The sequence below is a fragment of the Sander vitreus genome, chromosome 18 (genome assembly GCF_031162955.1).
Source record: "Sander vitreus isolate 19-12246 chromosome 18, sanVit1, whole genome shotgun sequence".
In the NCBI taxonomy this organism is placed as follows: Eukaryota; Metazoa; Chordata; class Actinopteri; order Perciformes; family Percidae; genus Sander; species Sander vitreus.
Genome location: NC_135872.1, coordinates 13,955,136 through 13,971,005, shown reverse-complemented (window position 1 = coordinate 13,971,005; position 15,870 = coordinate 13,955,136). Strand labels below are relative to the sequence as shown.

The 15,870-nt window shown below is 40.2% G+C and overlaps 1 protein-coding gene across 2 annotated transcripts; it reads left to right on the top strand.

Annotated features, from left to right (window-relative positions):
• Positions 1-3,808: 3,808 nt before the first annotated feature.
• On the top strand, positions 3,809-14,636 carry acbd3 (acyl-Coenzyme A binding domain containing 3). 2 transcript variants are annotated; one of them, XM_078274297.1, is made up of 8 exons: positions 3,809-4,115; positions 5,604-5,745; positions 6,089-6,229; positions 6,419-6,577; positions 6,917-7,091; positions 7,302-7,539; positions 10,897-11,181; positions 12,141-14,636. In XM_078274297.1, exons 1-8 carry the CDS (start codon positions 3,848-3,850, stop codon positions 12,353-12,355), a joined length of 1,623 nt encoding a protein of 540 aa, XP_078130423.1. In that variant the 5' UTR covers positions 3,809-3,847; the 3' UTR covers positions 12,356-14,636. The 2 variants fall into 2 exon arrangements, with proteins under 2 accessions (XP_078130423.1, XP_078130422.1); XM_078274296.1 differs by having other exon boundaries at positions 10,894-11,181.
• Positions 14,637-15,870: the final 1,234 nt, after the last annotated feature.

Sequence of the window (15,870 nt, the reverse complement as noted above, 5' to 3'; positions counted from 1 at the left end):
GGCCCTCAACGTCTTATTTCCAGCGACTGAGTTTAAGATTTGTGCTGCTTCTCGCCGGGGTTTTAAATCCCCCCGCGATCAAAGGTGATGGGCCTGTATGTGTGAATGGGGCAACCATCGGTGCCGGCTGGCACTGCAGCGGCCGCACGGTTCAGACGTCTGCAGGCCGCTGGAGGTGTGAGGCGTCACACCTGGAACGGTGGAGCGGCCGCGGGTCTCTTTAAAGAGGTTTTAATGGAATCTGCATGCTCAATACACATCGGCAGTGAAAACATTTATCCGCTTTGGAATGGATGAAGCAATAATGGACCTACAGCCTTCAAAGACAGGCAGTCGGAAACGGCTATTTCCTCAACGCGGGTTAGAGACTCACAAGGGATGCAGTTTGTTGCTTAATAATCGAAGTTAATACATTTTTGAAAAATATATTGTCCGCTGTCAAGTAGATCACTAGGAGATTATTAGATGTTTCTGCTGTAGCCTCTATAATAATCTCCAGTCAAAGTTTATATATTTTTTTGCAAAGAATATTTAATATTTCCACATAGTTCAACCGAGTGTAAAAGCCATTCGGCAAGGCTACTATGTGGCCACTTTCCTATGCTCAAGCATCAGGAATTTGTGTAGGCTACATAACGAAATATATGATACAGAGTATTTATATTGAGTATATTGTATTAGTATAGCAGAGATAAACAAAAAACTACTGTAAAGGATGTATCATTCAAAATGCATTTAATTCCTGTATTCTGACTGTGACTCCGCATCTAGACCTATGTGCTTACAGATTTGTAAGTTTGTTTGGGGATAGTGTTTTTCCTTTAGGTTTAAATGTCAAAGAATATAAGTTTTATGTTTCATAAATATTCAGGTCTTTAGAGGTCTGCTCCTCCACATTGATGTAATAAGGGAATTATGCTTCCTGTCCCCTTTCAGTAGCAACAAAGTCCATCTCAATACACAAACCTCAGTTGAAAAGGACTCTGGAGTGGGCACTTGTTATTGAATGGGTCACCTTCATTTGATTCTCAGGGGATCAAGTCAAGAGGTCAGGTAGCACCACAGACAGACTAATTTGTTCACACATATTTGGACAAGAGTGAGCTTTAATGGTTACATGTACAATTAATACTTAATTAAGAGTCCAAGCTTATTTCTCATGTCAGAGTGAATCTTTACTTGGGTAAGTAGGCTATAGGTTCAATTTCATGCATCATATTGAATTACTTTGGGTGTGGGGTGACATGATTGCAGAATAAAGTGATTGCCAGACTTTTTACTACATCCTCAATCCTATGATTTATGGGATGCATCTGTAACTGGTTTAAGTCACCGTGGAATAGATTGTATGAGTCTAAGTCAGCATTATGCTCCTGAAAGAGACATGTTGCATGGAAGAACTTTTTTTTTTTTGTCTATCTCTGTGGGAAAATTACCTAACAGCCTTTGTGTCATCTCACATCCACAGCACTTATTGATCTCTGCACTTTGACACATATAGCATTGTTCAGGTAGGATGTGCTTGTTGGTAAAGACATTCACAGTTCACATGCTGCTTTGTCTGAGAGCCCTAATTGGGTATTGCCTGTGTGCACAGACCAGATTGCTATGCTAAAATCAGGCTGTTGAAGTTCCTGATCTTTTGTAATGGACAATGACAATGTTTTCTGAGAGCTGGAATGAACAGTAAATGTCTAGTACACTCATCTGTGGCCACAAAGCTCTTCAGCCATGGCCAATGAAAAATATTAAGTCGGCATTGTTGTAATGCACTTTTGCTTTTAGTGTTTGTATTTAGTCATAATTTCTAGCTTGGCAGCCCATGATGGGACATTGACTTTTAATTTAGATTAAAAGAATGCAGTTCTACGTTGATCAATGCTGGAATATAGTATTGTAGTTAACAGATTGCACTTTCAAACATCAAACAGTAAAATTTCTACTGGCCATTTCACAGCAGCTGACTCTGCAGACACAAACAAAAGCATGTTCACACCTTTAATGTCTGACCACTGTTTAATCCACAGTTTGACCTGTGACCACTATACATTTGACCTGTTGACAGACAGGTAAATTATCCTCACAAGTTTTCAGGTATATGTTAAAATGTCAGCTGTTTTATGGGCCTTTGTTATGAGTTCAGTCTTTGTGTATTTGAGGGACATTTTAGTACACATAGCCTAGTTTCAGAAATGTGGGCTCAGTGTAAAGGTGCTTTAATATTATCACAAACAGTAGTTGAGTGTGATGATTGTTGTTCTTCTAAGCACAGAAGTGTGAACGTTACTTCAATAAAGTAAATAAATTCATATTAGAGCTGGTGCGATAAATCATCCGGCTGATACATCAACAATCTGTTAGCTTATTGCAGATAAATTGCCATTGGTTTAACAAGAAATGTCAGTAAATTCCAAAGATATGTCTGAGGTCATTCTGGAACAGTGTCTCTATTTCTTAGTTTGTCCACTAGAGAGCACCGACAATCCTGTTTTTCTGCTTTAATAATCTTATTTAATGGATCCTTATTTTTTTAAACCGAGTCTCGGTCATGCTACGATTAATATTTACAAAAGAAAGAAAAAAACAAAAAACAAAACAAATTCTTTCATCCCCACCTATTCCACTAAATTATAGCCAAGATAAGTTTTAAAGCACAAATAACTTTTCCAGCGAATTCACTACACTAATTTGTGTAAAATAGAAATGTATAGAATATATCATATCCATATAATCCAGACAAATGTCTTAAAGCTGTATTTTACATGTATTTTATAATCAATCAATCAATCAATCAAAATGTATTTATATAGCACTTTACAGAACCAGCAGGTATCCAAAGTGCTTAACATCAGAAACCAAGAGTAAAAACACATATCATACATTAGAAAGAATGAACATAGAAAACAGTAAAATCAGAAAAGGTTACAAAGAAACAGAAGAATGAAATTGTCACACCACTGCTACATATTAAAAGCCAGACTAAACAGATACGTTTTGAGTTTGGACCTAAAAAGAGCTACATCTGTAATAGTGCGAATATCAGGGGATAACTTGTTCCAGAGTCTCGGGGCAGCAACTGCAAAAGCCTGATCACCCCACCGTTTATTAAATCTACTAAAATCATAATGTTTTATGTAGTTTCGTCATGTATTCTATGTTTCATCTTTCATCTTCGTAGACAAATAAGCATAAGCTCATTTAAAAGACAGTGAAATAAAAATAAATGTCACATATGGCCTGTAACAACGCTTGTGAGTGGGTCAGAATTGATTGATTTATAATATTATTTATAAAAAAAAGGAAACATCATGTTAAACATTAAAGTAATTGGCTTCTTCAGCATCTCTATTTTAATTATAGAAATGCACATTATCGTGCACATGCAAAGATGAATGTTAATTCTTCAGCAGTAAAAAATACCTTACGACGCCAAATTTGAAGACATGGCTATGTATATGTGTACGAATGACTATTGCCAGGGGTATTAACGTTTAATTAACAGTTACAACCATACTAAAATGAGTAGTTATTGGTTTTTACTATCATAGTAAAAACCAATAACTACTCATTTAGTATTATAGTATTTAATATCTATATGATATAGTAATACAATTCACAATAGAAAATGGCCACTTTGTTGTGCGACTGTGTCATTTCCTGGGTAAAATAAAGTGAATTAAAAATACGATTACTGTCAACAATTTAACATTAATTTCAACGAATCCGTAATATTTCTCCTATCGGTTAAAGCGTCGTCATTATTTACATCGAAGGGAAAAAAATCTCCCGGAACTTCCGCTAAGTCTAAACGGAAGTAGGTACGTGGCCGCTTCAGCTGACAGTCTACATGATGGCGACAGAGGTTCAGAGCGGCGACCTCGACAGTGCTACTTCCAGCCGGCTCGAAGTTTCTATCGATGGCCTCACCCTCAGTCCTGACCCGGAGGGCGAGCAGATCCAGGTCGAAGAGCCTGACCCTAAACCCGCGGAACCCGAGACCGATACGCCCAGTGTCGCGGCAGGCGAAGATGGAGAGACAGACAAATCTGCGATAGAGAGAAAATGGGGCTTTCCTTTGCTGGAGCTGTACGGAATGGGCCTTAAATTTTTCAAAGGTATTTACGGTTGTTATAATCTCACAGCTTGAATGTATAGAAACAGTTAGCTAATGATCGAACCGACCGTTAAATTGTGAGGAAAATCGCTGGCTGGCTGAGGTTAACCGAATGCTAACGTTAGCTGTCACCACCGGGGCTGCTGCTGTCAGCTGCAACGTTTTACATTAGCTACATAGCTAATGAGTAGCCACACCTGCTAACAGATAAAATAAGCTCGGCACTTCCGAGCAGTCCATTTGTGTCTATGTGTGGCCTGAAACATTTCCATCCGGCTGTTTGCCTGGTGTTGTCTACCTTCTTTGTAACGTTACCTTTATTTGGGTTTGGGAAGGATAACCTAGCTTGTCATGCGACTGCTTCATCAGCTAAGGAAGCTAAGAGTTGTAATGTAAGAAGCTATCCATCTTAACTGAATGGTAGCTCATAGTGAGTTGTTTGGGAGCTTTAAACACGCCCTGTCCTGTCATTGATGCGGCTGAAGGGAGCCAGCATAACACATACACAAATCTTTATCTGATTAATTAAGACAGGTTTTTGCTGTGCTGAAGGAGTTGGTTAGACCTGTGGATACAACCGATCCATAATCATACTTAATGGATGTATGACCACTGGTCTGTTTTACAGCTTAACTGCCTCCTCATTTCCACATAGAACTCCCTGCTGCTACTCCAACAGGAAATCCAATATAAAGTGCAACGCGATTACTTGTATTTGTGTTTTCCATGCATACAAACTGGAAAGCTATTTTACCTGGACAGTCTGTATTAATAGCGTCACTTTTAAGACACAATTGACATCAGTGTCTTCTCTTAAATATTGCATATGTAACCAGGCAGCTATACTGAAACATCCATTGTTAGTTTCAAGATCAAGGCCTTATTTGAGTTCATTAAGTAATATTTGTCAAGAATAAGCAAGTCAAAAAACAGTACAGTGTATCCAAAGTGTATCAGCCTTTTATATCTAACTTGTCAGCCTTGGAAGAAATGTATGTATGTATGTATGTATGTAATATAATAAATATATATAAATATACTATCCTGCCCTCCGTGGCTCACCTTGCCTTTATCACAAGGTGTAGTAAATTGTTACTTTGCAAACATCATGAGCACATTTGTACTGTTTTTATTGGAGCAAAACACTTGTGATGACTGTGCAAACAGGTTTGGTGGATAGTAATTTGTGTTTTGAATATTTAGTCATGTATTGTTAGTCAGTTAGGGTTAGGTCTATTTGCGTATCTTCGCTTGTATACATAAATCTGATTCTTGCCTCACCCCGGATTACGTACTTTCACTGTGATTAAAGTCAATTTTCCGTGAGGATGTTATTAAGTGTTCTATATACCCTATATGCTTCTATTGTTGCTACTTCCATGTTAAACTAAGACACAAATGTGTATTGTAGTATTCACAAGCACCTTTCACAGATGGACATAAAAAACAAATAAATGCAAACTCATTGCTTCCACGTTGCTGCTCTCAGATAAAGATGGAAAGGCCTTCCACCCAACGTATGAGGAGAAGCTCCGACTGGTCGCTCTGCACAAACAGGTGTTACTGGGCCCTTATAATCCTGATGCTTCACCGGAGGTCGGCTTTTTTGATGTCCTCGGCAATGACCGCAGGTAACCCCAGCAGACATCTGTATGTGTGTGCCGGCGGGTGTGACTTTTAAAATCTGGTATATATTCCAGCAATTTGGTGTGTAAATCTAGTCGATTAAACACGTGGTGTGCTTGTCATTCCTTTTTACGTATTAAAAATGTATGAAAACCTTTAATGTAAGTCAACGTGCTTCACTGACACACACTTAAGTATTTCAAATCTACTGAGGGTTCACTAATTGCACAAATTTCTGCAGTAAATTATGAAATATAGTGCTGCCATTTTAAATGTCCCTTGTTTTTTGTTTGTTTTTCTTTTTATTGTAAAACAATCATCTCCCCTTATTTCTCGCTCTGTGTGCAGAAAAGAGTGGGCCTCCCTGGGTAACCTGGAGAAGGAGGAGGCCATGGTGGAGTTTGTCAAGCTGCTGAACAAGTGCTGTAACCTCTTCGCTCCCTACGTCACCTCACACAAGATCGAAAGGGAGGAGCAGGAGAGGAAAAGGTAAGGTTCAGTTCCCTTGAGGGACATCCCATTGCTACAGTGTCTAAATAAAGACTCCTATATGCAGCCAGACAAACTGTAAAGCAGCATGGGAAAGAGTGGACATTTAAGGACTGAGGGTGTATTTTTTGTGTGAATTTGACAGTTTGCACAATTTATAATAAACTACATTACTTTGGTCTTTCCCAGGAAAGAAGAAGAGGAGCGACAGCGACTGGAGGAGGAGGAGAGGGAGCGACAAAGGCAGGAGGAGGAGAGACGAAGGCTTGAGGAGGAGGAAAGGCTGAGGAGAGAGGAAGAGGAAAGGAGACAGGCAGAGGAGGAAAGGCTACGGATTGAGCAACAGAAGTATGTGTGTCACTGTGTGTTTGCATTAATGTGCTTGCAATAAATTACATTTGACTTCAGCATGACTTCTACATGATGATGGCACTTCCCTGACCTTGATATCTTACAGGGGTGCTGTCCTTTTAGTTCTGGAGCTGTGACAGATTAATTGTCAGTCAGGGCACTTTAGCAGGGTCAGTGATCGGCTGAAACCTGTTCAACAGAGGACAAGCTCCTTACTCACTACCACTCTTGTTTCTATGTTAAAACCCTCTAACTTTCCACTGTCCCACCAGTGTCTCCTCTCCATTTCCTGTATTTCCTTTCTCACCAACTCTGCCTCTGTGTTTTATTTCCCAGACAACAGATAATGGCAGCATTGAATGCGCAGACAGCAGTGCAGTTCCAACAGTATGCTGCTCAGCAATACCCCAACAGCCCAGAGCAACAGCTTGGCCTCATCCGTCAGCTCCAGGAGCAGCACTACCAGCAGTACATGCAGCAGCTCTACCAGGTCCAGCTGGCACAGCAACAGGTACTATGTAATTACTAACTGAAGGATGGACTTTCATTGATTAATCGGAAGCTTAGCTATTGGCACATCTTCTTTTAAAGATGGACAGTAAATTGATAAATAGTCATGGGCAACTAAATCATAATACTAAATCAAACATAACATTCTTGGTTTATGCCCCTAGTTTGAATTTTAATGTCTTGACTCAGTGTTGTATTCCTTTGGTCCCAGGCGGCCTTACAGAAGCAGTCTGATTCCATGGTGCAGGGTACCCTTGATTCTAGCGGCTTCAATAGTGGTGAACCCATCCCCGCCTCAGCAGCAGGACCGCTGTGTGCAGCTTTACCACCTGCTGGGGAGGAAACCCCTACAGTCAATGGAGGCCAGTCGGACTCATACTCGGAGAGCATGGACCGGGAGCCAGAGCCTGAGCCGGCAGAGGAGGTCTCAGAGAACGGGCCTTTATTAGGTTGGTGTGCCATAATTGTTTCTCATTTAAAAACCATAAACCACTGGAGTTGTCTTCATGCAGAAATAATCTACATTTTCCTTATTGTGTAGCTATTGCCTACAGGGCAGAGCGGGAAAGCTCTCTGTCAAACAAACAAAGCTTTATATCAAACTTGAAACCTGAGTATTATCTGATGTGTGCTTGTTAAAGCAGTTACACACCGGGCCAATAATCGGCTGTTGGACAGTCTGGCGAGGTCAGTGACTCAAGTCTGTTTGGTGTGTTCCGTGCCGTAGCCCGTTGGAGGAGCTGTCTGCCTTCATTTTAGCTGACCTGACATGCTCAGTCGGAGACAGGGCAGTCGGGACTCACCCGGAAATGGCAAGCAGAATGAGCGTGACTAAGACTCTCAAAATATGATGAAAATCTTTTAAACTGACCTTTGTCGATCTGAAATGAAGACAGATTCAGCAACTGCATGGCCTTTTTCTCGCTTAAAATGTTTTCAGAAACACGTTTCGATGAACTATTTTAGTACAATATGAGATCGTAATCTGAATGAGTCGCCAGTAATGGCCGTATGAAAAATCCAAAATCCGGAAGCAGCAGCCAGATCCCTGTGATGCGTTCGTCCAATCAGCTGCCGGTTTTCATTTTTTGGGCAACAATACAGATTAGCGCCACCTGCTGTTATGGAGACGTATTACGTCTCGTCGCTTTGGTGTGTTCCAAGCCATTTTTTTTGACCAACTCAGGGAGACTGATCAGTCCAACTGCCTTTTCTGCCAACGGTCGGCCGTCTGGTTGGTGTGTAACTGCCTTTTAATGTGACCTGGAGGGCAGGGAGGAGAAGAGCTGGAACAAGTGAAACATGATAGTCTGCTGGTTTAGGTATCCTCCAACCACACATTGTGCTTACAGAAGAGTAAGCACTCACACCAGTAATGAACAAGGCCTTTGGTCTGATTCCAAAACCAATACATCCTGGGCTAAATCAACCCACTGTGGCTGGCTGCTCAGTGCCAAAACAATGTCTTGAGGAAAGATGGATGGATGGCCTACTATTAGGGCCCTATGAAATCTGTTTTATTTTTTTTCAAATTCCGTTTTTATTTTTTATTTTTTTTCTTCTTCAAATTCTGTTTTTTTTTCTTCTTCAAATTCCGTGTTTTCGGATTTATTTTTAGCCCTTTCGGATTTTTCAGATTTGCTTGATTTCTTTTCACTTCTAAGCAGTATTGACCTTTAAAAACTCAGTGACACAAACTCACAATTCAGCTTTTTTATTTAAACTGTTAATATATTCAGCAAAGCGCATTCAAAATGACCTAAATAAAAGCTTTGGATGCTCACCTATAACAATGTTGAGGACACTGCGATCTCGGTTGTCAGAGGTTTAGTCGACAACAACGAAGATTTTCTTTCCACAGATCTCTTGCTGCACTTTTTGCGTGTGCTGGTCAAAGACCCGCGGCAGGTGGGTCTGCCTGAGGCCCTGCTTGCAATGTTTAACAAGAAACGGACGTGTCCTCTTCATTTTCTCTAGCGGTATGTCAGCTTCAGCACACGTTGCAACAAAATCTTCCACAAACTCACGCCTTGCATCTATTGATTTTGTCGTTGCTTCCATGGTAACCTGGAGGGATTTTCCCGCTGGAGATTTAGCTTTGTTCTCGAGATGAGCTTTTGATTTCAAATGGTTGTCGGGAGGCGCCACCAAGGGGTTAAGTTTCGCTTCAGAGCTCGAACCTCCTATGGCGCCATTTTGATGCTACAAAGCGATCACCTGACGTTAGCATTCCATTGACTGCCATTCATTTTGGCGTCACTCTGACAGCGATTAACTTTACATCTGAAGCGTTTAAAGACTTTATTTGTTCATTGTTTATTTCTAAAGAAACACGACAATGTATAAAAGGCTCCATTACCTTGTACCTCAAGTTATGGCTCCGTAGCAGACGTTTTTGTAAAAATAGGCTAATGATTGTGTCATAACCACGCGACTTACTGTCGCATAGTAGAGGAATTACCGTATAGTAGAGGAGAAGCTCGCAGGCAGTTTCGACTTACATTAGCTGTTTAAGTTTAATTACTAATGTTAACTAGCATTTTAGTTAGCAGTAATTAGCCTGTGTCCATGTTCTCTCCTTACATATACCTACGCTCTCCGTCTCTGCAATATTGGGAATGATTGAGATTTCTCTTGGCACAGCTACCAGAAGACTTCCAACTTTCAGACAGGTTGCTCACGTCACATTTACGTCGTCTCTCTCAGTTGGAGGCTGCGCAGTAACGCTCAGCGCTCACCGGAAAAGTGCTTCTAATATAATTCACTTGGCTCCGTCCAGAGCAACATGATCTGTTGGTCCATTCTTATATACTGTCTATGAGCGCCACTCGCTTCGACATTTTTTCCCTCGCAACAAACTCAACGTGAACGTGATGACGTATGGTTACTAGGCAACAGGCTGTGCCATTTGGCCAAGGTTTAGGTAGAGACCTGACTCTGCTTGTTGTTGAGACCTTTCTCCGCTGCGAAAAATGAGAAGGAAAGTAAAAAAAAAAAATTTTTATTTAATAGGTCAACAAAATATATGCAAATTCCGTTTCAATTCAATTCAACAGAATTCCATTTTCATGTGTAGATAAAAGCTTTGGATGCTTCCGTCTGTGTTTTCCGCATCGCGGAAATCATAGGGCCCTATACTATGCAACTCTCTGATATTGGTCATATGTAGCCTACACATGCTTTCTCTTTCTCTCTGACACACACGCATAAACAGGTGGCCTGTTAGTTGAGCTGGTTTGGCATTCAGCCTGTGTATGCTGGTAAGAAATGTAGTATATGTATGTATGTGTGTGTGTGTGTGTGTGTGTGTGTGTGTGTGTATGTATGTGTATATATATATACATACACACACACACACACACACACACACACACACACACACACACACACACACACACCCGGTCAAAAGTTTGGGGTCACTTAGAAATTTCCATTCCACTCCATTATAGACAGAATACCAGCTGAGATCAGTTGCATTGTTTTTTTAACCAGGGCAGCAGTTTTCAGATTACATTATGTGCTTACATAATTCCAAAAGGGTTCTCCAATGTTTTCTCAGTTAGCGCCTTTCAAAATGATATCAGATTAGTAAACAGAATGTGCCTTTGGAACATTGGATGTATGAATATAAAACTGCTGCCCTGGTTAAAAAATACAATGCAACTGATCTCAGCTGGTATTCTGTCTGTAATGGAGTGGAAGGGACATTTCTAAGTGTGTGTGTGTGTGTGTGTGTGTGCGCTTTTGAATTAGCAGATTTTTTTTCAAAAGATTGTGAAAAGTCTCTTGTGCTTTGATCACAGCAGACTCTCCACCAGTCATAGCTGCTCCCTCCATGTGGACACGGCCACAGATCAAGGACTTCAAGGAGAAAATCCGGCAGGACGCAGACAGTGTGATCACAGTGGGGCGTGGCGAGGTGGTGACAGTGCGTGTGCCCACCCACGAGGAGGGCTCTTACCTGTTCTGGGAGTTTGCCACGGACTATTATGACATCGGCTTCGGGGTCTTCTTCGAATGGACGGACGCTGCCTCTGCTTCGGTCAGCGTGCACGTGTCGGAGTCCAGTGATGAGGACGAGGAAGATGAAGGTGAGGTGTAGGTGGGAAGTCTGTGTGAATAAGCCTGCAGTGTTTCTGACTTTAGGTGGTGGTTGTTAAAAAAAACTAACAAAAAAACAGCTTTACTTACCATGATGTGTGTGATTGTAGGCTCTCCTATTATAATGTGTTTATAATGATGTAAACTAAAAATATTTTTTCCAAGAATTGGAAATGGAACTTTGTTGTTCTCTTAGTTTCACAGTTTCCCTTTTGGATATAAAATGGGTCATAATTGCCCCTTTGATCTTAAGTTCAGAGCCATTTGCTATGGTTAATATACAGTATACAACATACTCTTATTTAATGACATGTAAAGTCATGGTGGTTATTTAGTTCCATCTTTGCCACAGAAGCAGCTGCTTATCAATTTGTTTCTGTTGCTTCACTCGTCGGCCAATTGAGAGATGAATAACTATTTTTTCAGATAATATTATTATATTCTTATCTCAAGGTCAGGACTTGCCTACGCCATAGTTAAACATCTCATAATTTTCCTGGGGGTAGAGGAAGTCCTGCTTGTGTTCTTTGGTGAAAACCAGCGCAGTGGTGTGAACAGAAATGAATTGTGGCAATATATGTTTAGATAATTAAGGCAATATTGTACAGTGGAATTGGTATGTTTTTGTTAAAGTAACTGTACAAATTAGGCTTTGGCAGATATGCCAGTCCTTCTAAACTTCACTTCTGACTATCTGCTGGAGAACCAGTTGTGTATTTATGTTTAGTGTCACAACACTGTGTTTTGCACAAGAGATTGTGCCACATTTGGTCATAAACCTCATGTATGTATTTTGTTTTGTTCAATATTTGATAGCATAATTATAGTCAAGCTGTTAAAAGGTGTATGTGTATATGTGTATGTGTGTGTGTGTGTGAGATGAGAATCATTGGTGAATCCCTCCTGCTTTCTATCGCAACTTGATACGTTGTTGTTGTTGTGTCCTCAGGTGATCCTCCCAGTGAGGAGGAGAAGGCGAAGAAGGAGGCAGGGAAGCCTCAGGTGGATGAGATTGTGCCGGTGTACCGGCGGGACTGTCATGAGGAGGTGTACGCCGGCAGCCACCAGTACCCCGGCCGCGGAGTCTACCTGCTCAAGTTTGACAACTCCTATTCACTCTGGCGCTCCAAGAGTGTTTATTACAGAGTCTACTACACCAGATAAGCCTGAATACAGACACAGGGGAGCCAAGGAGTGTTTGTTCATATGTGTGTGTGTGTAGGTGGAGATTTGTGCGATCGCAGCCTGTGTGTTTGTGTGTGTGTTTGAGAGAGAGAGAAAGAGATAGTGATACCAGATCTGGACAAAACCACCAGAGGGTGACAAAGAGACACATCTGGAGCCCTAGTTTGGAGATTGGACTAATATGTATGTACTGTATGCGTGTCCCAAGATACACCCATGCTAGAGCCTGTCATCGAGCCCCTGGAAGAGGAGTGTGTATTCCTGTTGTATATTCACCACCTGTCCTCGCTGTGCTCACATAGACCAAGCTGTAGGACTTTGCTGTCATATTGTATTTGACCACTTTTCACCCTGGGCTCCTCTTCTGTCACCACCCTAGCCCAAAGCTGTCCAACGTGGCCTTGTGGCTGCTTCTGCCCTGAGTGACGCTTTCATAACCCTGAACGGAAACCCGGCAAGTCCAGTACTCTGTGAGCCAACGTTTCCTGTTTGGTGGTAACAGTAGTTGTTAATCCCACAAGAACACAGACAATGTTGAAAATCGAATTATATTGCAAATGTACTTCATAACACTATGCCTCTGTTCCACAGAGAGCTTCTGGTCTTTGCCAAGTCTCTCACACACGTTAAAAACACCATTGTACGTGCACTTAATCATCTTTTTTTTTTTGGTTAAACAGCAGTCTTATTCTCTTCCCCAGCCACCATGCATATATGAAGATCTGAGAGGATGTTTAGTGAAAGCAGTGCTCTTTTTGGCTTATTTCCCACACAAAACCAGCCTGACTTTCACCTTTTATTTCTTTATACAATCTGATTGACACATTGAGTACACCATGAGTAGTTTTCTTTTTAATGGAGTCTACTGGGCTGGCAAACATTATGAAGGACTGGCAAGTCATTCCATGTTTTAGCGTGAACTCCAAATAGAGTCATTAATGTTAAAGGAGTAAGTATAACATAACACGCACATGGAAAAGTAGGCCCTCTGGCTTTATAAACTCAAGCATCTCTGTGTGATACACAGCAAAACGTTTAAAAACAAATTACTAAATAAATATTTGTTCTCCTTTTCTCTAACAAATATTGTATTGGTGTGTCTGTTTCCACATGATTACATTAAATCATCCACTGTCCTTTGCTTATCAATTCTTCATGATAGAATCAAGAAAAAAAGGAGCTGGTATTACGACAGATGTTATATTAATATTACCTGGGATGTTTTTTGTGTTTATCATTCTGTGTGTTTGGAGATGCTGTACTCAGTTCTGACACGCACATACACAATATAAATTCCATGTTTTGGAGGTCATAACACACTGTTACATCTCTGCTGCACACAGAAATCAAAATACATTACACAAAATACAGTGTTGCTGTTGTTTTTCTTCCTGCTTTGAATTCACTCAAATTGTCATCTCAAATAAGGTGTCGTGAATAAACTGAGATGATTTATTTTTGTGTGTTTGGTGATGTGGTTGCTTACTAACTCAGTTGTGACATCTAAGTTTATTCAATTTAAGTTAATTTGTTTCCATACTTTAGATTTATTATGTTGTTTAGTTTGACATTACATATGCATGCTTTGTGTACCTACCACCTAGGTGCATTATAAGCAGTGTGTGCAATGTGTTCAGTAGGCTTCAGAGACATTTGGTTTCACTTTATCACTTGTTGATCTGTATTTGTACATTTTTGTGTGTGTATGCAACCAAACTTTAAAGACACAGGCGGAATAACTTGCAAGTTGAGTAATATGCCCAATGTCCTTGCTGAGTGTTAGTTTATCATATTATTTAATTAGAGGCCACTCCTGCCTTCTATCCATTCAGTGATTTGTGTAACAAAATGTCACTATGGCATAACCAAGCCATGAAGTTTAAGAAAGTTCCCGTATGTTCTGATGTGTGATGTCTTAAGTTTCTTATTGCTCACCAAATGGTTTGAGTTGACTTGTTTAAGCCTTGTATGTAAATAATTCTATAAATGAGTTTATGTATGGGTTTTTAAATGTGGAAGAAGGCTATGGTTTTGAGAATCAATGCACTGTAAAATATGGTGAATGAGATATGTATACACTTTACCCCCAATGATCCAAAACAAATTGTAGGAAGTATACAACTGTAAGACTCTATTGACATGACAGACAGAAAAGCTCATCTTTTTGTATTGTTTTGACTTGTTTGGATCTCTTCTGAGTTGCAAGATCTTCTTTTGGGCATATATTTAATCCTGATTAAACTTATGTTCCTCTCTAGAATTGGGAAGTGTACTTTTCTAATTTCATAATTTTAATTTCCTATGATGATGCCTTAATACATTCAAACCTTTCATTCATTGACTGCCTAGCTCTCAGCAGATATTTTGGCACGTCATAGCTGCATGTCATGAGACAATGTGAGGACACTGAAAATGGCCTTGGAACAGAATAACAGTATTGGCTAGTTCCTTTTTCCGCTGGTGTTGAATGTGTCATCCTCCTGCTGCTCTCTTGTTAAACACATTTTGTGCTGAGGGAAGAAGAAATGCGGATGTAACTCATGTTTAACAGGATAAAGGGACAATCTTCCTGGCCTTCAATATGTTCAGAAGAAGCTTTATTAGCATTGTACACTCTTTATATTGAATAATGTTAAATGGTTGCCACAGTATACATACCAGCAGGAGAATAATTAGAAGATTCACAGTTTGTTGACTAACGAGAAAAAGTTGACAGGAGAACTACTTTTAGCCTGGATTTAATGTCACATAAGTTGTTGTGTTCCCCTAAAGACACTGGTGGCACAATAAATACTAAAGAGATACATTTTAATAACTGGACATTGTTAGCCAGACTTTCCAAATAATCCATGACCACGAGTTTACAGGTTTAAAGCTGAGCTGGGTAAAAGGTATGCTATTGACGCACGCACGCACGCACACACACACACACACACACACACAGAGATCAATCAGACACAAGTGTTTAGAGTATGTGTTGTCCAGGGTTATTTTAAAAAGGTATGAGCTTTTTTCCTTTGTTCGAAATGAACGCGCTAATGTTATGCATTTGTTTTTGCTAGCTTAATTTGTAAATTTGGGTGTTTCATGGATCATTCAATACTAATTCAAGAGTCACTCACCAGATAACACTAATGCCCACACTCCGCTGTAAGCTGTAACGTTACATATACGTTAGCTGAACTCTTAACCTAGCTAGCTAACTAGCTAATGTTATAGCATTAATAACTCAAACTACACTGTAACTTTTGCTAACGCTAGGTTAGCTTACGTTGATTTAGAAAAAAAGTGTCTCTTCATTGCACCAATAACAGATAATTTCATTTTAACGTCATTATTTCCCCATTTGATTAGGGTTATAAAAACTCCAAAGGATAACTATCTTTAAAAAAAGTTATTTTTAGCATTTTAGCAGGTTTTCTGGGTTCAGTCAGCATTTGTGTAGTGTAGCTAGGCTTGCCTAAACTCAATCTCGCCTAGGACAACCAAAGGGC